Here is a 22500-nt window from a genome sequence, read left to right on the forward strand (position 1 = left end):
TAATTTTTTTGGAAGTGTAACCGGAACCACACATATTTTTTTGTTTGGCCTAAACACTAATTTAAAAAAGTGAGGTCAAGGTCAAAGGAAAAGTCAAGGTCAAAAAAGTTGATGCAATTGATATCTCTCAGCAGTATAATTATATCAGCATATGAAGTTTGATAAATATATCTTGAATTGTTTATTCAAAACTGATCTAGACACTAATTTAAGAAAAGTAAGGTCAAGGTCAAAGGAAAATTCAAGGTCAAAAATTTTGATGCAGTTGAAAAACTTACATCAGTATGTATCAGCATATGACGTTTTATTGAAGTCGGACATGACAAACACTATATGCCTCGGCCATATTCATGGCAGGGCATAAAAAACTTGAATCTACACTATATGAGGATGTTTCCATATCAAAATGACTAACAAGCAAATTCAAAGAATTGTGGTCCCCTGCTTTCCGTGTCCTAGTGGATGGGATGCCATTATTTATGACATATTGTTTCAAATATGCACGCCCTATCATATGTCATTCAAAAGTAATCACCAAAGTTAAAATTTTTGAAAATTAGGTAAAACATCAAGGTCAAGGGGTAAAAAATCATAGCATGCTTGGAAACATATTGTTACAGGTAATGTACATGTCAAATATAAAAGTCCTATCTCTTCTCAATCAAAAGTTATAAGGAAATATAACATATTTGAAAAGTAGGTTAAACTTCAAGGTCAATGTCACAGAGTCAAAAGTCATGATATATTTAGAAAGGTCTTGTCACAGGTAATATACATGTATAATATGAACGCCCTATCTTTTCTCTTTCAAAATGATCATTTGAAATAATGTTAAATTTTTTGAAAAGTAGGTCAAACTTCAAGGTCAAGGTCATGGGTTCAAAAATCATGGTATGTTTAGAAAGTTCTTGTAGGTAATGTACATGTGAAATATGAAATCCCTATCTCTTATTATTCAGAAGTTATGACCAAGGTTAAATTTATTGTGACAGACGGACAGACTGACAGACTGACAGACAAATGAGATTTAATGTCCCCTAGGTCCCTTTTGTGAAAACGGACGACAATAATGCCCTTGCTATTCATGAGAAGAAGATTTATGATGGAAAAAATCCCCTGCATTTTTCTATGTAAATCATTGGATCCCCATATGTGGCCCCATCCTACCCCAGTGGGTCATAATTTTAACAAATTTGAAGCTACACTGTCTATGTAAAGAAAATTTCAACTTTTTGGGCCCAGTCAGTGGTTCTTGATAAGACTTTTTTAAAATGATACCACCAAATTTTCACTAATTCTTGATTATCCCCCCTTGAAAGAGGGTGTGACCCTTCACTTGAACAAACTTGAATCCCCTTTACCCAAAGATGCTTTGTGGCTGGGTTGGTTGAAATTGGCCCGGCGGTTCTAGTGAAGAAGACAAAAATGTGAAAAGTTTACAGGCGGACAGATGAATGACAAACAAAATGTGATCAGAAAACCAGAAAAACTCAAGTGAGCTAAAAACTGATGATCACAAGTACTTGGAAAGAGTTACAGTATTTGAAAAGCAGTTTTTTTTTCATGCATTAATTGTTTTCAGAAGCTGAAAAGGTATGACTTGTATCCATGTTGAAAAAACTTCACATTTCAGAAAACAGTATGATTAAAAATAGTTAATCAAGGTGCTTTGAGTAGCAAAATAAGCTAAACTGGTATTGCTAATTCAACCACAGAGCTTAGTGAATTTTAAAATGCACAACCTTTTCAACTCTTAATCATTCTTAAAATATTTATATCATCATTTCTGATTCAAGGGAGAACTAGAGATATGATCAGAAGTATATCCGTTAACTAATAAACATGTACATGTATATTGTGTTTTTTAAGTCATTAATGTTTGTTTGTTGTTAAATGTCCCTCTTGGGAATTTTTCACTCATACGGAGACACCACCACTTAAAAATAATGAAGACGTACAAGTCGGATTTAAGGTTAACATTCATTTTAGAAATTTTCAACAATTAATTAAGACGTAAAGAGATAACTCCTTCCCCTTGCCCCTTCCCCTTCCCAGACCCCAGTTTGTTCATGTATGCAAACTAGTCTAATACTTTGGTTTGACATAAAAAAAAATGTGAATACATACAAATAGTTTAATGGTCCATCTCTTTGAATGATTTTCATTCCTAATTCTAGGTTGACCCAAATTCATGAATGAAATGTCAAGTAATCTTATCATTGATGCACTTTTATTTAATTTGATGTAGTCATATTATGAACAAGAGAGTGGGGATGACCTCAAGGGTTCATAACCTTAAACCATTAGATGTACATAACATAATAACACAAGAAACAAAATTATGTCTAGTCAAATGGAAAAATTTTCTACTATTTAGGAGTCGCATGATCATTTGTCATTTCAGGGACAGGGAGCGGCTAGGGAGATTGGAAACCCCCCCCCCCCCCCCCCCCTGGAATTTGCAGAGTTATTTAAATAGGACTATATACTGATTTACAGAAGCAAATAAAAAATGACTTTGGATGCCCTCCCCCTTTAAAAACATGGACCCCACCATCATTGTTTTTATTTTGTTTGTTTGTTTGTTTGTTTTTTATTTTGCTCCTCAGGAAATTCTGGGCTGGAATTTTTTTGGACCGAGGTGTGGACCCCCCTCCCCCCCCCCCCGGAAAAAAATTCCCGGATCTATGCCTGTAACTGAATGTAATGTCGACAACGGGAGATAACTCTTCAGAATGTGAAATTCGTCTATTGTGGCATCGATGATCCACTCTCTACGATCGGCTCATACATTCAGTGTCTGAGAGAGAAACGAACGACAACTCTGCATAGGAGATTGCCGATGATCTTTGATCCTTTTTAAACTTTAACCTAACCATTTGCATTTTGGTTTATTTTACCCCAATCTATACTTAAACTTGTACTTACCGACTGTCATAGGTCCTGTCAACTTCATGAAATATAATCCAATTAAAACACAAAATGAATTAATTTCCACTGATATACATGTAACACTGCACCATGTCACATGGCATGTGCAATCTAAAAATGATAATGGTAAAACTAGTACTAGTACTGGTAGGGTGACGCAAGCCCAATGTGATGTAGAAATTTTCAAAAAGGTGTTCACATACATGTACAGTACAAGAACAAATTTTAAATTATCATAACAAACGATGTTTTAACATAACTTTGCCATCTAGGCCTATTTCCAAAAACAGGCAAATTGTGTGTGTGTGTATTGGGGGGGGGGGGGGGGGGACACATATAAATTGATTGGGTATGGCTTTTCAAGGAGGTTTTTGCCTAATCAAATACTAAAAAAAGTTTGCACATTTTGATAAATTCATCAAAAACGCTTTGTACTAAAATAATATTATTTGTTGTTGAGAAGATAAATTCAATTTAAAAAGTTCCAATTATAGGCCAAAAATTTATATCCCCCCCCCTTTTTATTAAAACCTAATTTACAACATTAATTAAATTCTGATATTTCAGACTGGTAATGAATTAAGTATATGAAATGCGTATAAGAGGTTCATGGGTCACATGGTCACCTGAGCATTTTATGCTCGATTTGACGAATACATGTACTGTGTAAATTATAGAATTATTTGGACTTTTTCCTTGGTAAGCCCAATATGAAGGAGTGTGCATTTAGAGGCAAACACCTTAGTGCGGGTATTACTGTCTCATGACAGCATCTAGTTGATACTTATTTTCTTTCAGATTCAATTTTTTTAAAATTGAAAGACTATAATAATCTATCAGATGCATATCTGATTCTTTCTGTTAAAAGAAGTTTCGTTGGAAAGGAGGAATAAATAAAGAAAATGTATGGTTGGCCTGGGCATTGAGCCTGGGACCCCTGTATCCGTAGTCAGGTGCCCTAACCACTGAGTACCCAGGCTGATATCCACCGTCCATGTAGCCCAAACCACTACATTTCTCCCTCCTTAAACATTTTTTGACCTTGAAGACACACATTAACAAAAATTCACCTTGTCAGGAACATGTGTACCAATTTACATATAACCTGAACAAGGCCCCCCAAACTGGCCACCAAATGTAGTAGGAAACAGGAGGAATGAATAAAGAAAATATATGACTGGGCCCCTGTATCACTAGTCAGATGCTCTAACCACTGAGCTACTTGTCCACATCGCCCAAACTATTACAGAAGACTAATATCCAGATATTGTCCACATCACCCAAACTATTACAGAAGACTGATATCCAGATATTGTCCACATCGCCCAAACTATTACAGAAGACTGATATCCAGATATTGTCCTCATCACTCAAACTATTACAGAAAACTGATATTGTCCACATCACCCAAACTATTACAGAAGACTGATATCCAGATATTGCCCACATCGCCCAAACTATTACAGAAGTCTGATATCCAGATATTGTCACATTGCCCAAACTATTACAGAAGACTGATATCCAGATATTGCCCACATCGCCCAAACTATTACAGAAGTCTGATATCCAGATATCGTCACATTGCCCAAACTATTACAGAAGTCTGATATCCAGATATTGTCACATTGCCCAAACTATTACAGAAGACTGATATCCAGATATTGTCCACATTGCCCAAACTATTACAGCAGTCTGATACCCAGATTTTGTCCATATTGCCCAAACTATTACAGCAGTCTGATATCCAGATATTGTCCACATCGCCCAAACTATTACAGAAGACTGATATCCAGATATTGTCACATTGCCCAAACTATTACAGAAGACTGATATCCAGATATTGTCCACATTGCCCAAACTATTACAGAAGTCTGATACCCAATTTTTGTCCATATTGTCCAAACTATTACAGCAGTCTGATACCCAGATATTGTCCACATTGCCCAAACTATTACAGCAGTCTGATATCCAGATAATGTCCATATTGTCCAAACTATTACAGCAGTCTGATACCCAGATTTTGTCCATATTGCCCAAACTATTACAGAAGTCTGATATCCAGATTTTGTCCATATTGCCCAAACTATTACAGAAGTCTGATATCCAGATTTTGTCCATATTGCCCAAACTATTACAGAAGACTGATATCCAGATATTGTCCACATCACCCAAACTATTACAGAAGTCTGATATCCAGATAATGTCCATATTGCCCAAACTATTACAGAAGTCTGATATCCAGATATTGTCCACATCGCCCAAACTATTACAGAAGACTGATATCCAGATATTGTCACATTGCCCAAACTATTACAGAAGACTGATATCCAGATATTGTCCACATTGCCCAAGCTATTACAGCAGTCTGATACCCAGATTTTGTCCATATTGTCCAAACTATTACAGCAGTCTGATACCCAGATATTGTCCACATTGCCCAAACTATTACAGCAGTCTGATATCCAGATAATGTCCATATTGTCCAAACTATTACAGCAGTCTGAGACCCAGATTTTGTCCATATTGCCCAAACTATTACAGAAGTCTGATATCCAGATATTGTCCACATCACCCAAACTATTACAGAAGTCTGATATCCAGATTTTGTCCATATTGCCCAAACTATTACAGAAGACTGATATCCAGATAATGTCCATATTGCCCAAACTTCTAAAGAAGTCTAACAATCTTTATGCGTTATCCTCCTCTGAATAGAAGTCTGACAATTTGGGATCATGTATGATACATGAGTGAATCATGTCTTCATGGAAAGTAAGCCAATGAAGTCAGTACATTATAACTTACTATCTTTAAAATCTTGTCCTCAAGACCATGGTTAACTTTCTGAATTCTTTTGTGGCTTTCAAAAAGTCTGAAAATAAAAAGTCAAAATGAAGACCTATGATACCAGATTTATCAATTCAATAATAATTTGGATCAATAAAAAAAATCTTCCTTTGCATAAGTGATGCACTGAGCTAGTTCTGATTAACATATATATGACCTTTTGTCATCTTTAATCTTTCACCTCCATTTTATTTTCACCATCATCACAAGTGGGTGAATTCAAAGAACACTGATTTATTTCTTTAATAAGTGTGTTTGGATAAGTTTAAAATGGGGTTCAATCATTTGCAAGTGGGATAGGGTGAAAATAGCCCTTTATACAGTATTACTCTGTTATACAGATAAAACTCAATGATATAAAAAATAAAATTCTATGTACAATGTTTATGATATTAGCCAAAGTCATGACTGACCTGTTACACAAAGTTAAAGCTTTACTCTCACATTATTCAAAGTTCGGACTGACCTGTCATATCTGTCACGTAATTTATTAAGTTCCTCTCGGAGTTTGTGCACCTCATAGTCAGCAAGCTGTTTGTTGTCCATTAACTCTCGGCCGATCTTTGAAACATGCTCATTACTTTTACGTAACTCACTTTCAAGTTCCACAATCTTCTGATGCAGGTCCAAACTATCAAATGCAGAAATTATAAACAATTTCAAAAAACAGTTTCTCCAGAACTATCATTTTTACCCATCTAATTTTCAGGGATAATAATACATGACAAAGACAGAAAAAACAATGGAATTCACTGTAGAAATACACAGGGCAAAAATATAAGCAAGGTATAAACATTTCCCTGAGTGTATGTGGCAATATTTGACTATAATTATTTTAACATGCAGGATTACCTGGACTGATCCATGCATCCGGTACAAGGACATCCACACTCCTAGATGAAAGGAAAGAAGTATACATGTACTAAGACAAGAGGTGTCTCTCAGTGTTAAATAATGTAACTATTATTACTATATGTTTGTATGTTCTAAACTACATACATAAAATGAAATAATTAGAACACAGGCACCTGAAGTTACTTATTTTTCTTTTGATAAAAAAAATATACCCCCTACCTAGTAATAGGTAGGGGGTATATATTTTTTTTTTAAAAGAAGAAACGTCAGGTGCCTGTGAATTAGAAGGTCAACTCTACAAATATCAATATGCACATTACTATTAGAGCTTTCAGTAACATATAAATTGTAACAGCCTCCTGACCAGCAGTGACAAACTTATCTCTGATTACTATGTGTGATCTGCTTCATGAAGTCCACTTATTCTATGGCAGTACATAAACAGATCTGAAGATGTTGAATGTATTACTGAATATCATAAACCCCACATTTTCATGTTGGATTGATAAAAATACTCGTAGTTTGTGTTTATAATTTCAATTTTGTATTATTTCATCAAAGTTTTTGTACAATGTACATGATCTGAATTTTATAGCTACTGTATAAAGTAACTGTAAACATGACATTTAGCATGAAAAAATTAAATAAATAAAAAAAATTTAAACTAGTGCTATAATTGTAATGGGAATTGTTTCTGATGTCTTCCATACAGCTCTCCCACTCTCTTAAGGTGCTCATCCCTATAAGCTTCGTTTAATAAGCCAGTTCAAAAATAGTTTAAATCTACACTTTATTTTGTGAGGTATTTTCTCAGAAAACAATGCCAAGTTAATAAAGGCTTATGAGAATTAGCCAATCACAGATTTCAGAACATGTGCATGCATATGTACCTATGTATTAAATTTCAAAGATTTTAAGATATTGATCTAAAGACATTTAATATTAACAAATCAGCAGAGTTCGACATTCACACACGTCACCTCTTCATTTCCTACCCTGAAGTGATTTTGGGTAAATTTACTATTAACCTAGTTCACCCATATGGTGACCTGGTCATGAGTTCGGGTTCTCAATATTATTTGTATACATTTAATCTGAGATCAAGTGAAAATATTAGTTGTCCGGTTTACATTTTAATATACAAGACCATCACATCCGGTTAAAACATCATATGAGCCTTTCTGCCAGCAGTTGAAGAAACCGGGACTTTCTATATGAGGATGGAAATATGTTTTCTTGCTATTGAAGAGGGTCACCATGGTTAATGTCATTTGAATTGACTCCATCACGAAATACAAAAATTAAGAATGCCACCAACACTCAAATGTTATTAAATCCAATAAATCAAACAAAATAGGAAATTAAAAAGTCAAACATTCAAGCAACACAAGTTTACTTGCTAATTTCCAAATTTTTTTTATTACCCTGACCTTTCTGGAAATGATGCAAGAAAATAGAGAGTAAATTTCAAAACTGTATGAAATTGAAATTGTACATTTGAAATTTCTTTTTGTTTGGGCAACCTGAAACTATAGGGATGGGTATTGCTAGAAATTTTGTATTGCAATATATCACATTTTTTTTCAAAAAAATATCATTTTTAAACACAATTTTACTGTGATTCCAAATAAATTTCCAAAATTTTTCTAACAAAACTTTACTTTTTCATTTTTATTTATATATTAATAATTAAAGCAGGCTTGGATGCTAGCATGCTGTTATTATATTTTACCGTTTTACAACAATTTTTTTAAAGTTTGGGTAATTGTAATTCAAAAGTTTAACCAAAAAATTAATTACATACTATATACTGGTAATCTAGTCTCCCTATCACAATACATATTTTGAAATAAAAATCACAATATACTACATAGTATACCGATAAAATCCAGCATCCCTGGGCAACCTGAGATCAGTGACCTAGATTGCCCAAATGACAAGACCAGCTTATGACAAGTGTCAAACTCTGAATCAGAATTAAGCAGTGTGCATGCACCTCCTTCCACTCAATCCTTACAGTATCATTATGTAGGATCTCTTTTTACTTAACTATATTCTAAATTTCATTCCATTTTGTTGAAAACTAAGAAACTTATAGCCATTTAAAGTTTCAGCCAATCAAATTTCACTGCATGTGCTAATCCGAGATTCCTCTGACTCTAACCCCTGCTTTTATATTTTGACATGTGCAGGGGAGAGTCAGAGTGGAGGCCATATTGAAAAATGGGAATTCAGCGACACCAGCTGGTGTCCCGACCTGTCTACCTTTTACAACTTTATTTCGCAGATCTAACTTCCAAGATGCGAGGACTCAGTAAAGGGATGATTCTTCTACAACTTAATCATCACTAATACGATGCTATCACCATTTAAATGGCCCTATCACCGACAAAAGAAGCATTACTTGAATTAGGTCGCCTCCTCACCATTCAATTTTTTGCGCATGACGTCAGCCATCCTCGCAAACCAGGGGTCCTGAGTCAACACGTTGCCATTTGACCCCTGGCATATTTCATTCAATATTCGTGGGCTTGCTTCTCTCATTCAGAAGCACCAATCAAATTAAAGCTTTCATAAATAGTTTGATAAGGATTCAGTTGACACCTCAAATGCACGTGTTACAAGTTGTTTATCAAAGAATGGCTTAATGTGAATGGTTGAGAAATACGAAAACAATCAAGATTTGTAAATTTTCCGAAAGACATCGCTACAGTCAGCCCAGAAATATTGAATGAAATATGCCAGGGGTCCAACAGCAACGTGTTGACTCAGGACCCCTGGCTTGCGAGGATGGACGTCAGCACACAAATACACAAACAAACTATCACATGAACAAATTATGTGTGGTGATGCTGCCAATTTTTTTTCTTATATGAGCATAGAGGCCACTTTCAACAGTTGTTTTCCTTATCAGTATATAAATGTAACATCATTCTGTTGTTTTCTGTGCTTTTTCACCCTCACGTTTTTGCGAAAACTCCACACATGTTTTGACCACATGATAGTTTGAAACTGATTGGAATTTTGTTCCAAATCAGAACAAAATTCAGACAAGTACCAGAGAAATAAAAAATAAGAAGAAGAAGATGAAACAGAGTAAAGACATTAAAATAAACATAAAAAAATAATTTTTGTCTCTGTTGTACCTGACAAACTTTTGCATTCTGTTGAAACATGCCCGGTGGTTGTCGTTTGAACATTGTATACAATGTCGCAATTATCCTCTATATATAGACCTAGAATAATTAAAGCAGAGTATTGAATATGAACAGTAACCACGTAACAGGATTTACTTTATGAAGAGAGGAAATTCGAGACAGCATAAGCAGCTTTATAACGTGGCTGTTGAACTTAAAAGCAGTGTACGATATTCAACATACCTCTACATGACGATGTTGTTTATTCATAATTACACGGAAACAGCTAACACATGTGACAAACTTTTCTTTTACGGTTTACAGGCCAATATTATCCTTACGGTAGGCTTACGTCAAAACATGACAGCTGCCACAACACAACATCCGGTTTGGAACTCTCTAGGCAGTGGAGGGAAAATTTAGATTTGGAAGAAAGTTACAAAACTTTTTCAGAGAATATGACTGTGACAAGTTGTGAAAAGCCGATAATTGTTAAATTAATTGCAAGTTGTAAACAAATAGGAAACAGTTGTAATAATACGCATCTTTTCTTGTGAGAGATCAGCAGTGATTTATTCCAAACTTTGGGCCAAAGCTCAAGAATATTTCAATCAACTAGGCTTCTGTAAGCAGGTTCGGTACAATCTCTGGATGAAGCTATATAGCTTTAAAAAGCTATTTTAAAATAAGCTTTATTAAATATTTAGATACAGTTAAAAGCTATGCATGTTATATAAAGTAAATATAACGTGGCAATGATCTGACCATGCAGGTCCAGCACAATCTCTTGATTTAGCTATATAGCTTGATTTAGCTATATAGCTGTATTAAGCTATTCAAAATAGCTTGATTTAGCTATTTTACCGTACTTTTTTCTCAAATGTGTTATTTTCTCAGCAGGTACAAAAAGTCGCACCTTGTTGCAGTGATAATATTCAACTTTGAACTATTCTGAAAATAAAACGTAAAAATCACTCATCAAACTGCGTCTCCTATAGAGACTTTGTACTCAAAGTTCTGGGCTATATAAAGCAATTGAAACAGTTACTTCTTCAATGAAATTATAAAGGAGGCCAGTTATTATTCAACAAGATAATTGACTGGTAATAATTCAATACAATGAGAAGCAATCATACTTATCCATGCCTCAACGCACACAAGGTAGTCTACAGTTACTCAAACAATGGAAATTCATCTTTAGCTTAAAAGTATTCAAAAGCTGCAATGTTAGAACTATCTTTCATTTCGGTTGTTGTTTTCATAGCCCATAGTAATATATGCATATAGTCAAATATTTGTGACTTTTTGTTTATTTCTTACAAAAAAAGTTTTTGTGAAAAAATGCATAGGAATAGCTTTATCAAGCTATTTTGAATAGCTTAATAAAGCTATAAAGCTATTTCAAGCTATATAGCTAAATCAAGAGATTGTGCTGGACCTGCTGACTATGCTGTTTGTAGCATAAGCGAAGTACAGAAGTTATTAGAATAATTAGGCTTCTGGCCATTGCAAATTAACCTTCATCAATAGTCACAATAACTTTTGCAGGACAAATTGATGTAGTTTGGTTAAGTATGATAAAAGTTGTGTAAAGTCATATAACCAGTCTAGACAAACTCCAAAAACAGCATTTCCGGAAGTAAGAAATTGAGACCGAAAAAGACTCTGAAAATACAGTCCGCGCATGCGCACACACACAAAAAATGGCGATTTTTCAGCAAAAATAATGGGTGTACAAAAACTGTCCCTGCAAAGTTTTGGAAAGTATGGCAATTATGCCAATACTCAGAAATGCTAAATAAAAGACTTCGTATTTGTCAGATTTTTTATTTTATTTGCAAAAAGGAGATATTTACTTTCAAAGTTGACGTTTGAAGTCAGATCAATTACAGAGAAAATGATACGTTTGAGAAGTAAATATGCATAATAAAAGGGATATATTTGCAAAATGGGACATTAATATATATTGTAACTGTTGAAAACTTGACTGAATTTTACACATAAATTAGCATTTTTTTTTATTTGTGTATGACATCTGAATTGGATGCATAAGTTCTTACAATCATTATTTACCGATTTTTTTTTATCACATTCAAACAGATATTATTATGAAAACATTGTTAAAACTATCTATCAATATGAAAACTTTAAAAACCACTCTTCTAGAAATTAAGGTCACAAAATATCTTCTAAAATTGAACCTGTGAATATCTCTGCTCCGTGGTGAAAAATATGCATTTTCTGATTACAATAAATTCAAGCTGGGCGTCTTCAAAAGCAAATAAAAGCACATTTATTTTAGGAACGACTTTAAATTTAAATCAAGGATGAGACAATAAATAAAATAAGAAAGACTTCATTTTTGGAGTTCACGCCGTTTTTGGAGTTCGTCTAGACTGATAACTGCCAACTAAAAGTTTGCCAAACTACAGTCTTGAACATCAATATAATGAAGACATGTTGAAGCTAATTGAAAGTCCCAACTTAGTGTATTTTAGCATTATAAATATCTCCAAACCCTCAGATATCTCAAAGTGTCTTCTCAGTCCCATCAAGTTCCAGATAATGAGGATTGTAAATTAATTTGCCCTTCAAAAGAGCAGAGCTCCATTTTACAACAGAAAATGTGACATAAAGACAAACATCTACTTTTGCAATTTATTTTATTTCTTATGTTGATTTAATTCTGATTTTGTGAAATGTGACATGTGAAAAAAGAATTCAGTTTTATAATTCTGTTTAATTAATAATGAGATTTTAGAACTATGTTATAATTTTAGTCTTTGTTTTAAGTTTGTTCAATTGTAAAACAGGGCCCAGTACTACAGTTCTCACGAAAGGTATAACTAGTACTACTTGTAACAGCTAGGAACCATTACAGATGTTCCCCAAATGGCCACCTCCTTCTTTGTTGCCCCATTCCCTAAGAGATTTGATGAGTCTGGCAATACTTTTGTATGATAAAACTTCTCACTTACTGTATCAAAGTACATCTTTCAGAGATGTAGCCATTTGAGTATTATGGAAAACTACATGAAAGTTATAGCCATTTACAACATTAGCCAGTAAGATTTCAGCTTGCATGTATGCATGTGTTTTCTTGATGAGTAGTTTTCAAAAGCTCTTGAAGACAAAAAAGTACCACAGATGAAATAAGAGACAAGATAAAAAACAATATGTTCCCAAACTTCATTTGGGGAACATAATGAATGACTATTGTGAAATAATATTAAAATGAGAATAAACTGGCAATTATCCATACAGAATTGATCATAAGGGGCCTGTCTTATAAATCCTACAAAGTACAGAAAATAAAAATTATCATAATTCAAGTCATATATGGCAAGAAATTAGTCTAGACTTTCACCTATATTTGAAAGGCTATGCCAGTGCCATGTCTTTGAAGGCAGACAGTGATGTTAAGAACAGCTTGTCCTCACTTCCTCCAGAGCTGATGGAGAAAATCTTTCTGCATCTGGATGTGGTGGACCTAGCAAGACTCTCCTGTGTTTGTGTGGCATGGAGGGAAATAGCCAATGTTGACCATATATGGTAGGTACATTGAGGGAAATAGCCAGTGTTGACCATATATGGTAAGTGATGGAGGGAAATAGCCAATGTTGACCATATATGGTAGGTACATTGAGGGAAATAGCCAATGTTGACCATATATGGTATGTACTGTACATTTAGAGAAACAGCCAATTTTGATGACCATATATGGTAAATGTATGGAGGAATCAGCCAATGTTGATCAAATATGTTAAGTACATGGAGAGAAATGTTGCATACATGCATATGGTAGATGTGTAAATTACAAAAGAATGCTAGGATTTTAAATATGTATATCATGAAATATAGCCTCAACAAATCACAAAATTGTACATCTTAAAAAAGCAGAGTTTCAATAATTGGGATTGAATTAAAATACTAAATTCACACAGTCTTGAAAAATGAAAGTTATATATAAATCATATACTGATTCTGTGCAGTCTGTTCTTATAGTCTGTTGTTTAACTCTATTCATCTTTTTAAAAATTAATTCTTAAGAAGAATTTTATTATCACTGTTTGTAGCAGAGTTAATTGAAGCCTATTCTGTTTGATCTTATTTAGGCTTCACCACTGTATGAAGAGGAAGTGGATGAGATTTGGTCTCCATGACAATATTCTCCAAGAATCTCCAATGTGTAAACCCCAGTCTAATGTATCCAGAACTTCTCCTTACTTCCAGCTATATGGTATTGGACAGTTGACGCCTACTTAATGGAATCTGTATTAATTTTATGTATTTTTGCCCCCTGGTTTTATGAAAGCAAGGGGATATTAAATCTCATTCGTCTGTCACTATGTCTGTCACAAAAACATTAACCTTGGTCATAACTTTTGAATGGGAAGAGATAGGGCTTTCATATTTCACAAGTACATTACCTGTAACAAAACTTTTTTTTTCAAATATACTATGATTTTTGACCCCATGACCTTGACCTTGAAGTTTGACCTACTTTTGAAAAATTTTAACATTTCTTTAAATCGATCGTAACTTTTGAATGACAGAAGATAGGGTTTTCATATCACATATATGTACATTACCTGTAACTTTTCCAAATATACTATGACTTTTGATCCCGTGACCTTGAAGTTTGACCTACTTTTCAAAAATTTTATCTTTGCTTATAACTTTTGATTAATAGGAGACAGGGCTTTCATATTTAACATGTGCATTACCTGTGGCAAGACCTTTCCAAATATACTCTGATTTTTGACCCTGTGATCTTGACCTTGAAGTTTGACCTACCTTTCAAAAATTTCATCAGTGTTAAATGTACTAACTTTTGAAGGAGTGAGGATAGGGCACTCATGTTTGATATGTGCATTACCTGTGACAAGCATTTCCAAATGTACTATGATTTTTAACCCTATGACCTTGAAACTGACCTAATTTTCAAAATTTTTAGTATTGCTGATAATTTTTGATTGAGAGAAGATATGGCATTAACATTTGACATTTGCATTACCTGTTTCAAGACCTTTCCAACTGTATACTCTGATTTTTGATATTTTTTCACATGTGCATTACTTTTGAATTGTATTATGATATTTGACCTCATGACCTTCATCTTGAAGTTTGATATAGTTTTGAGAAGCTATAATCTTTGCAGTAACTGTTATTAATTCAATAATTTATGTCTTTTTAGCTAACCTCAACAAAGTTGGGGGGAGCTTATCTGATACTGTCATTGTTGGCGTCCAGGTTAAAGTTTTTTGGTGCAGTTTTCTTTTTAAGTACTTTTATGCCCTATATTAATCAGAGATGCATGGAAGATGCTTCTAGTGTGTTTCATTGTACCAGTCAAGGTTTCAGATGCTGCAATTTCAGCTAAGGAATGACCAGGTTAATGTTTTTAGAGCAGGTTAAGGTGTTTGGAGCAGGTTAAAGTTTTTGGAACAGGTCTCATTTCCAATTAACTATAAGCCCTATGTTGACCAAACTTGTATGGATGATACATCTAAGGATGTACATTACCAGGCTTGCTTCGGATGCTGGATCTGACCTTCATTTTCTGGATGAGTGACCAGGTTAAAGTTTTTTAGAGCAGGTACATTTCTAAAGTAACTATAAGCCCTATGTTGACCAAGCGTGCAAGGATGATACATCTAAAGATGCACACCCAGGCTCATTTCGGATGCTGGATCTAACCTACATTTTCCAGATGAGTGACAAGCTTAAAGTTTTTGGAGCAGCCTCATTCTAAATTTTCTCTATTTTGACCAAACTTGCATAGATTATACATCTAAGGATGCACACTACTGGACCTGCTTCAGTTGGGGATCTGCCCTACATTTTCCAGATGAGGGACCAGGTTTAAGTTTTTGGAGCAGGTTCATTCTAAAGTTACTATTTGCTGTACCTTGACCAAACTAGCTTGGATGATACATCTAAGGATGCACACTACTTGACTTGCTTCGGATGCTGGATTTGACTTAGTTTCCAGGTGAATGACCAGGTTAAAGTTTTTGGTGCAGGTCCATTACCAAGAAATCATAAGGCCTATCTGAACCAAACTTGCATGGATGATGCATCAGGATGAACACTATTAAACTTGCTTCAGATGCTGGATTTGACTTACATTTTCTGGATGAGTGACTAGTTTAGTTTTTAGATAAGTCCATTCTCAAGTTACTGCAAGCCCTATCAGACCGAAATTGCATAAATGTTGTATCTAGGGATGCACAGTACTAGATTATTAGTTTAGTGTGGGACTTTCAGGGGTGTGCAATTAGCATCGCCCGACGCCCGGGGCTACCATTTTTTTGGGTCGGGCTAGTAGTTTTCTGCACGGAGGTAGCCCCTTGGGCTAGTAAAAATTAAAACTACCAATGTAATACATGAAAATCAATATCGGTATTTTCACTCATTTTTTGCTATTAAATTCTCAAGCAATGAAAAAAAATTTTTCGGCAGCATGCTCCCATTTTTGTAAATCTCCATAATCTTATCAATTTTGCAGTACCACCTGACTTATTTACTTTCAAAAAACGATCGCTTTTATCAAATCCGAATTTCCTCTATTCCTCTGTTTATGGTAAATACACATGCAGATATCTCATTAAATTATTTGCATCCACTTAATCAACTGAAAGATAAGTGTTATGTGGTTTACATAAAATATATTTCCAGCAAATTTAATGATTTAAGATGAAAAAAAAAATGATTTTCATTTCATTTTAGATAAGATAATTTATTTGAATTCATTTTTATTTACTATCATAATTATTTATTTATACATGATTTAATTTTACTAGTGAGAATTAAACTTAGTGAGAATTAAACTTTAATTTTAAAAGAATGACATTAAAACCCTGACTTTTTCAACGATAAACTATTTTCTTTTAATAATAGTTGTTAACCAACCCCCCCCAACCCCCCCCCCCCCCCCCCCCCCGGCCCCTACATTTGGGCTAATAACTTTTTACTTGGGGCTAGTAACTTTATTGCTGCCACTAGCCCGTGGGCTAGTGCTTAATTTTTTTTTTTAACTGCAAGCCCTATCAGACCGAAATTGCATAAATGTTGTATCTAGGGATGCACAGTACTAGATTATTAGTTTTGTGTGGGACTTTGCCTTACTTACAGACAACATTCGTTGAGGTGAGCTCTGTAATCTCTGATTACCTATGTTTTGTATAATGCACAGACAAGACAGGACACACAAACAAGACGGTAACAATATGCCATGAATAATAGCATCCCATCGACTAAGACACCAAAAGCGGGGGACCACAATTCTTTGATTTTGCTTGTTAATACTAATTTACTAGTCAAATTTCATACTTTATTATTGGTATGAGCTTCACAGTATTAATTAAATATGTTCATAGAACATAAATGCCTCACCAAGGGTTCATAAGTAATGCAACATGAAAATGTGTATTAGTGTGTGAAGTTTGAAGTTTGAAGTTTGACCATAAATAGTTTCTTTAAAACTAAGTTTAATACACAATAAATAATAAAATCAAATGTCATTGGGAAGGTCAATGTAAAAAAGGACAAAATTGATGAATCCCCACCAAATAACGTATCAGAATCCCCACCAAATAATGTATCAGTGCATAACTTTACATAAAGAAAATATCTGAAATAGTTTCTTTGAGCAAAAAAAAAAAAGAGGCAAATTTGAGAAAAGTGAGGTCATGGTCAAAGGTTGAAGTCATAAATGTTGATGATGTTGAATAACTTTTGTCAATATGGATCAGCATATGAAGTTTCATAAAAATATCTTGATTTGTTTCTGTAAAACTATGCTAAACACAAATTTGAAGTCAAAGGTCAAAGAAAAAGGTCAAGGTAAAAAAATTTGATGCAGTTGAATAGCTCTCATCAATATGTATCAGCATATTACGTTTGATTAAAATATCTTGAATATTTTCATTGAATCTAAGCTTAATACCATTTTAAGATAAGTGAGGTTGTTGTATTTAGTCTATGAAGTTCACGTAGAATTCCTATGCATGTATTTGTAACAACACTTTATAGTGTATATATAAATACTCTATTTTTAAAGCACTTTTTCAGTTCGAAAAACAAATTTTGAAACAGTGTATCAAAAATCATGAATTAAGTTTATGGCTACATTAATAGGTACCGGTATATGACTCTGGTGAGTGCTATGACCCACGAGCCTCTTGTAAATTAAAATTTGCCCTGTCAGAAGCAATACACCAGCCAAATAGCAAACGTCTGTCTCTCGCAATGCAGAAGATATAATGTAGAAGCACAAATTTATTTGGGGATAAAATTTTGTTGATTTGTCATCTAAAAAGGTTTAGTTGGCATTAAATTTTGTTGTTTGAAAAGAAGCTCTATTCAATATATAGTCAGACAATAATTCCGTGTGGGATTTAATTTCGTTGAAAATTGGTAACAACCAAATAAACGAAATTTTATCCCCAAGGAATATTTATGCTTTTACAGTATGATGCAGTATACATTCTAACAATATAGCAATTCCAAAACATGCAATAAGTCCACAAAATTTAATTAAACGAAATTTAATCCCCAAGGAATATTTATGCTTTTACAGTATGATGCAATATATAGTCTAATAATATAGCAATTCCAAAACATGCAATGAGTACACAAATTTTTTTTTTTGTCAGTTCCAAAGGAAACCAGACTTTCTCCAATTTGTCGATGGAAGAATGTGTTTATAAGAGTATTACACTTGTTCAAAAACTGGGAGAAAGGCCGATATACAATGCCAGTGACTCTCAAAGGACATCGAGACCAGGTCAAGGCCATTGACTGTAATAGTAAGTATGCCAAGGGCAGGTAGTAAACTTTGATATGTTTATAAGTAATGGGAGTTAGTTGTTTTTTATTGAGTTACGTAGAGCTCATTTAAAACATAGCATTACTTGTTTTAAGTTCCTACTTATTTAACTAAGACCTGTATATTGTTTCTATGTATTAGTTAGCTGATTAGGTTCATATATACTTCACAGAGACCTGTATTATTTCTGTATAAATTAATTTGTTTGTATTCTAGCCACTGATTGGTTAATATCCAAAAAGGAACACAAATTATTTCTGTATAACCTGGTTTGGTATGGGGACATACCCCCCTGACAACCAGCTGAATCATCTGTATCCATACAATCCTCTCATTTCCAGTCCTCGGGATTCATGGAAAATTCCAGATTTAATAAATGTACCTTTAACTTCAAACAATAATTTAATCTTACCACATGTAAACAAGCTGCTAGGCCTATGTATCGGTTTTTACCTCCCCTCGCTTCCCATCACTTCCGTTACTTCCGTTACTATGGTTGTATCAATGAGCGGCAAATTTGAACTAATAAAAAGCAATGAAATTTAACACCCATAGTTATTTAATGATTTTAAAATTAAATTGTAAGGAATGACTCTAATTCTTGGCCAAACTATTCGAGTATAACCAGGTTTGGGTCAGTTTACGCTGTTTTATAATCCGTTTCGCGGATTATAAAGCGTAAACTGACCCAAACCAGGTTATACTCGAATAATTTGGCCAAGAATTAGAGTCATTCCTAAAGTACCTGGTATTAAGTAGCTGATATCTACTTAACAGAGACCTGTATTGTTTCTGTGTATAAACTGCTGATATCTACTTCACAGACACCTGCATTGTTACTATGTATTAACTGGCTGATATCTACTTCACAGAGACCTGTATTGATTCTTTGTATTAACTGGCAGATATCTACTTCACAGAGACCTGTATTGTTTCTATGTATTAACTGGCTGATATCTACTTCACAGAGACCTGTATTGTTTCTATGTATTAACTGGCTGATATCTACTTCACAGAGACCTGTATTGATTCTATGTATTAACTGGCAGATATCTACTTCACAGAGACCTGTATTGATTCTTTGTATTAACTGGCAGATATCTACTTCACAGAGACCTGTATTGATTCTATGTATTAACTGGCTGATATCTACTTCACAGGGACCTGTATTGTTTCTATGTATTAACTGGCTGATATTTTCTTTAAACTGGCTGATATCTACTTCACAGAGATCTGTATTGATTCTATGTACCAGGGTATTAAACTGGCAGATATCTACTTCACAGAGACCAGTATTGTTTCTATGTATTAACTAGCTGATATCTACTTCACAGAGACCAGTATTGTTTCTATGTATTAACTAGCTGATATCTACTTCACAGAGACCAGTATTGTTTTTATGTATTAACTAGCTGATATCTACTTCACAGAGACCAGTATTGTTTCTATGTATTAACTAGCTGATATCTACTTCACAGAGACCTGTATTGTTCCTATGTATTAACTAGCTGATATCTACTTCACAGAGACCTGTATTGTTCCTATGTATTAACTGGCTGATATCTACTTCACAGAGACCTGTATTGTCAGTGGATCAGAGGATCACAGTGTTATTGTTTGGAGTTTGGAGAACTGCACAAAACTGAAAGAAATCAAAGTTCATTTGGATGCTGTTACAGCAGTAAAATTGAGGGTGAGGTTTCTTATTTTTTGTGGATGTTTCTATAAAGAATTATTTTCAAACATTCTTCATTCTAGAGTGCCAGAAGGTTATTTTCAATTCTGTATAAAGAAATTGAATCTTTTTTTTTACATTCTCAAGGGTAAGGGTATAGTATGTTCTGTTTTAGCTATTATTCCATGTTCAGCTTGCATGAAATACAAAAATCTCAATTAGAATGATATAGATTTATACAGCAAGTTTTGATAAGGTTCATTATAAATCTAATTTTCCAAAATTCAAGTCTGATGTCCATGATATGTATTCTTTGGGATTACATGTACTGATGTTCATCCCCTCAGAGAAATATGCTAAAACTTATCCATTTAAGTTCAGTATAATTTGACAGGACAGTGCTCTAATGACTTTTGATAACAATTTAGTTTTCCCTATGTTTTATGGCAGTATATTGGAGACAGGTTCTGCACACACTTCAGTTTTCTAACAACTTATGATGACAGCTTGGTTTTATTTTTAAAGGCAATATGCTAGTGATTGGTTGTGCAGACAGTTCTTTAGTGACTGGTGATGAGCTTGTTTTTTTCTCCCTTTTTTAGGGCAATATGCTAGTGACTGATGGGTAGACAGTTCTTTAATGACTAGTGATGACAGCTTGTTTTTATGCCCCCGCCATAAAATGGCCGGGGCATATAGTGTTACCCTCTTCTGTCATTCCATCATCATTGACTTTCTGTTCATTATCTTGGCAACAGTTGCACACATTCAACTCAAATTTGACATATAGATACGCAGCTCAAGTTAGAACTTAGTCAATGTCCAATGATTTTTGGCAGAGTTATGCCTCTTGATCTTAGGAAAAAAAAAGAAATTTTCAATTCACACTCTCTAACTTAATAAGGGATGTATATATAAGGTTGAAATTGCATGTGGAGGTATTTTACCAGAAAATAAGAAAATATAGGTCAAGTTTGAATTTGGTCATGGTCAGATGCTTTTTGACAGAGTAACCCCTCTTGAACTAAGAAAAAATAAGAAATTTTCAGTTTCTGCTCTCTAACTTTTGTAGGGATGTATGTATAAGGTTGAAATTGCATGTGGAAGTATTTTACAAGAAAATAGAGGTCAAGTTCAAATTTGGTTGTGGTCATATGCTTTTTGACAGAGTCATCCCTCTTAAACTTAGAAAAAAATAAGAAATTTTCAGTTTCCACTCTCTAACTTAATTAGGGATGTATGTATAAGGTTGAAATTGTATATGCAGGTATTTTACCAGAAAATACAGGTCAAGTTCGAATTTGGTTGTGTTCTGATGATTTCTGACAGAGTTATCACCCTTGAACTTGGAAAGGATTTAAAAATTCACAATTTTTAATCGCTATCTTGGCTACAAATGTGCAACTTACAATTTGCAATTTGAAATATTGGCTGCCTGTGGGGGGTATTCGTGGCATTAAGACACATCTAGTTTCCTCCCTTTTTTAGGGCAATATATGCTAGTGACTGGTTGTGCAGACAGTTCTTTAGTGGCTGGAGATGACTACTTGTTTTTTCTCTCCCTTTTTAGGGCAATGTGCTGGTGACTGGTTGTGCAGACAGTTCAGTTCGAGTGATAGACTCCACCACTGGTGAGGTTGCTTTTACCTTACAAGGTCACCAAGGATCTGTCGATCACCTAGCTATTATAGAGGACTTCATTGTTAGTGCAGGCACAGACAGGTACAGCCATTGTCCATTCTTAATGTGACTCAGCTTACTGTGAAATGAAACATTTAAAGACAAACAAGTATTGAGTATTTGTAGTAAAAATCAGGAGAAAATGACCTAATTGATTCATGTACATATAGGTAAGGCCAAGGTCACAGCGAATCTTCTTTCAAAAAGGTGTATTGATTTATCATAACATTTTTGTGTAATGTATATATAACTCTTTTCACAAGAATTTGAAGAATAGTTCCATTTCATATACAACATAATTCAGCAGTTTTTTTTTCCTCTTATATAACTGGTACTGATGAATGCCAAAAACATTGATTTTTCCCAATTTTTAGACAAAAAATTCCCAACTGCCAAGAAACAGACTGCCATGACATCGCAATTCACTTTATATGTAACATTGTACACATTGACTAATTTTTTTCACTTCTTAAATCGAAAGTGGCATAGATGCAGCAAGATGTTGTAGACACCATTTATTGCAAATGATGTCTTTAAAAACA

General features: G+C 34.1%; 2 protein-coding genes across 3 annotated transcripts in view; one reads left to right on the forward strand and one right to left on the reverse strand.

Annotated features, from left to right (window-relative positions):
* The window catches only part of LOC133183341 (tight junction-associated protein 1-like), a 13883-nt gene extending 3776 nt beyond the window's left edge, over positions 1 to 10107 (reverse strand). Inside the window, exons 1-5 of one of the 2 annotated variants that reach the window (XM_061318297.1) lie at positions 10014 to 10102; positions 9780 to 9869; positions 6631 to 6671; positions 6245 to 6409; positions 5737 to 5803 (exon numbers count right to left, since the gene is read on the reverse strand). In XM_061318297.1, coding sequence (XP_061174281.1) covers positions 5737 to 5803; positions 6245 to 6409; positions 6631 to 6671; positions 9780 to 9833 — 327 coding nt within the window. In that variant the 5' untranslated portion in view covers positions 9834 to 9869; positions 10014 to 10102. Of the gene's footprint in view, positions 1 to 5736; positions 5804 to 6244; positions 6410 to 6630; positions 6672 to 9779; positions 9870 to 10013 lie in introns of both variants that reach the window. The other variant, XM_061318299.1, reaches the window with a different exon arrangement.
* A 3055-nt stretch (positions 10108 to 13162) lies between these two features.
* LOC133181835 (F-box/WD repeat-containing protein 7-like) overlaps positions 13163 to 22500 on the forward strand; it is a 46185-nt gene continuing 36847 nt past the window's right edge. The window contains exons 1-5 of the mRNA XM_061316460.1: positions 13163 to 13322; positions 13886 to 14010; positions 18431 to 18583; positions 20178 to 20296; positions 21849 to 22000. Of these exons, the coding sequence (XP_061172444.1) occupies positions 13165 to 13322; positions 13886 to 14010; positions 18431 to 18583; positions 20178 to 20296; positions 21849 to 22000 (707 nt within the window). The 5' untranslated portion in view covers positions 13163 to 13164. The remainder of the gene's footprint in view (positions 13323 to 13885; positions 14011 to 18430; positions 18584 to 20177; positions 20297 to 21848; positions 22001 to 22500) is intronic.

This window comes from Saccostrea echinata, unplaced genomic scaffold (genome assembly GCF_033153115.1).
Source record: "Saccostrea echinata isolate AGI-Se365-2 ecotype Australia unplaced genomic scaffold, CSIRO_AGI_Sech_v1 ptg000009l, whole genome shotgun sequence".
NCBI classification, from domain to species: domain Eukaryota; kingdom Metazoa; phylum Mollusca; class Bivalvia; order Ostreida; family Ostreidae; genus Saccostrea; species Saccostrea echinata.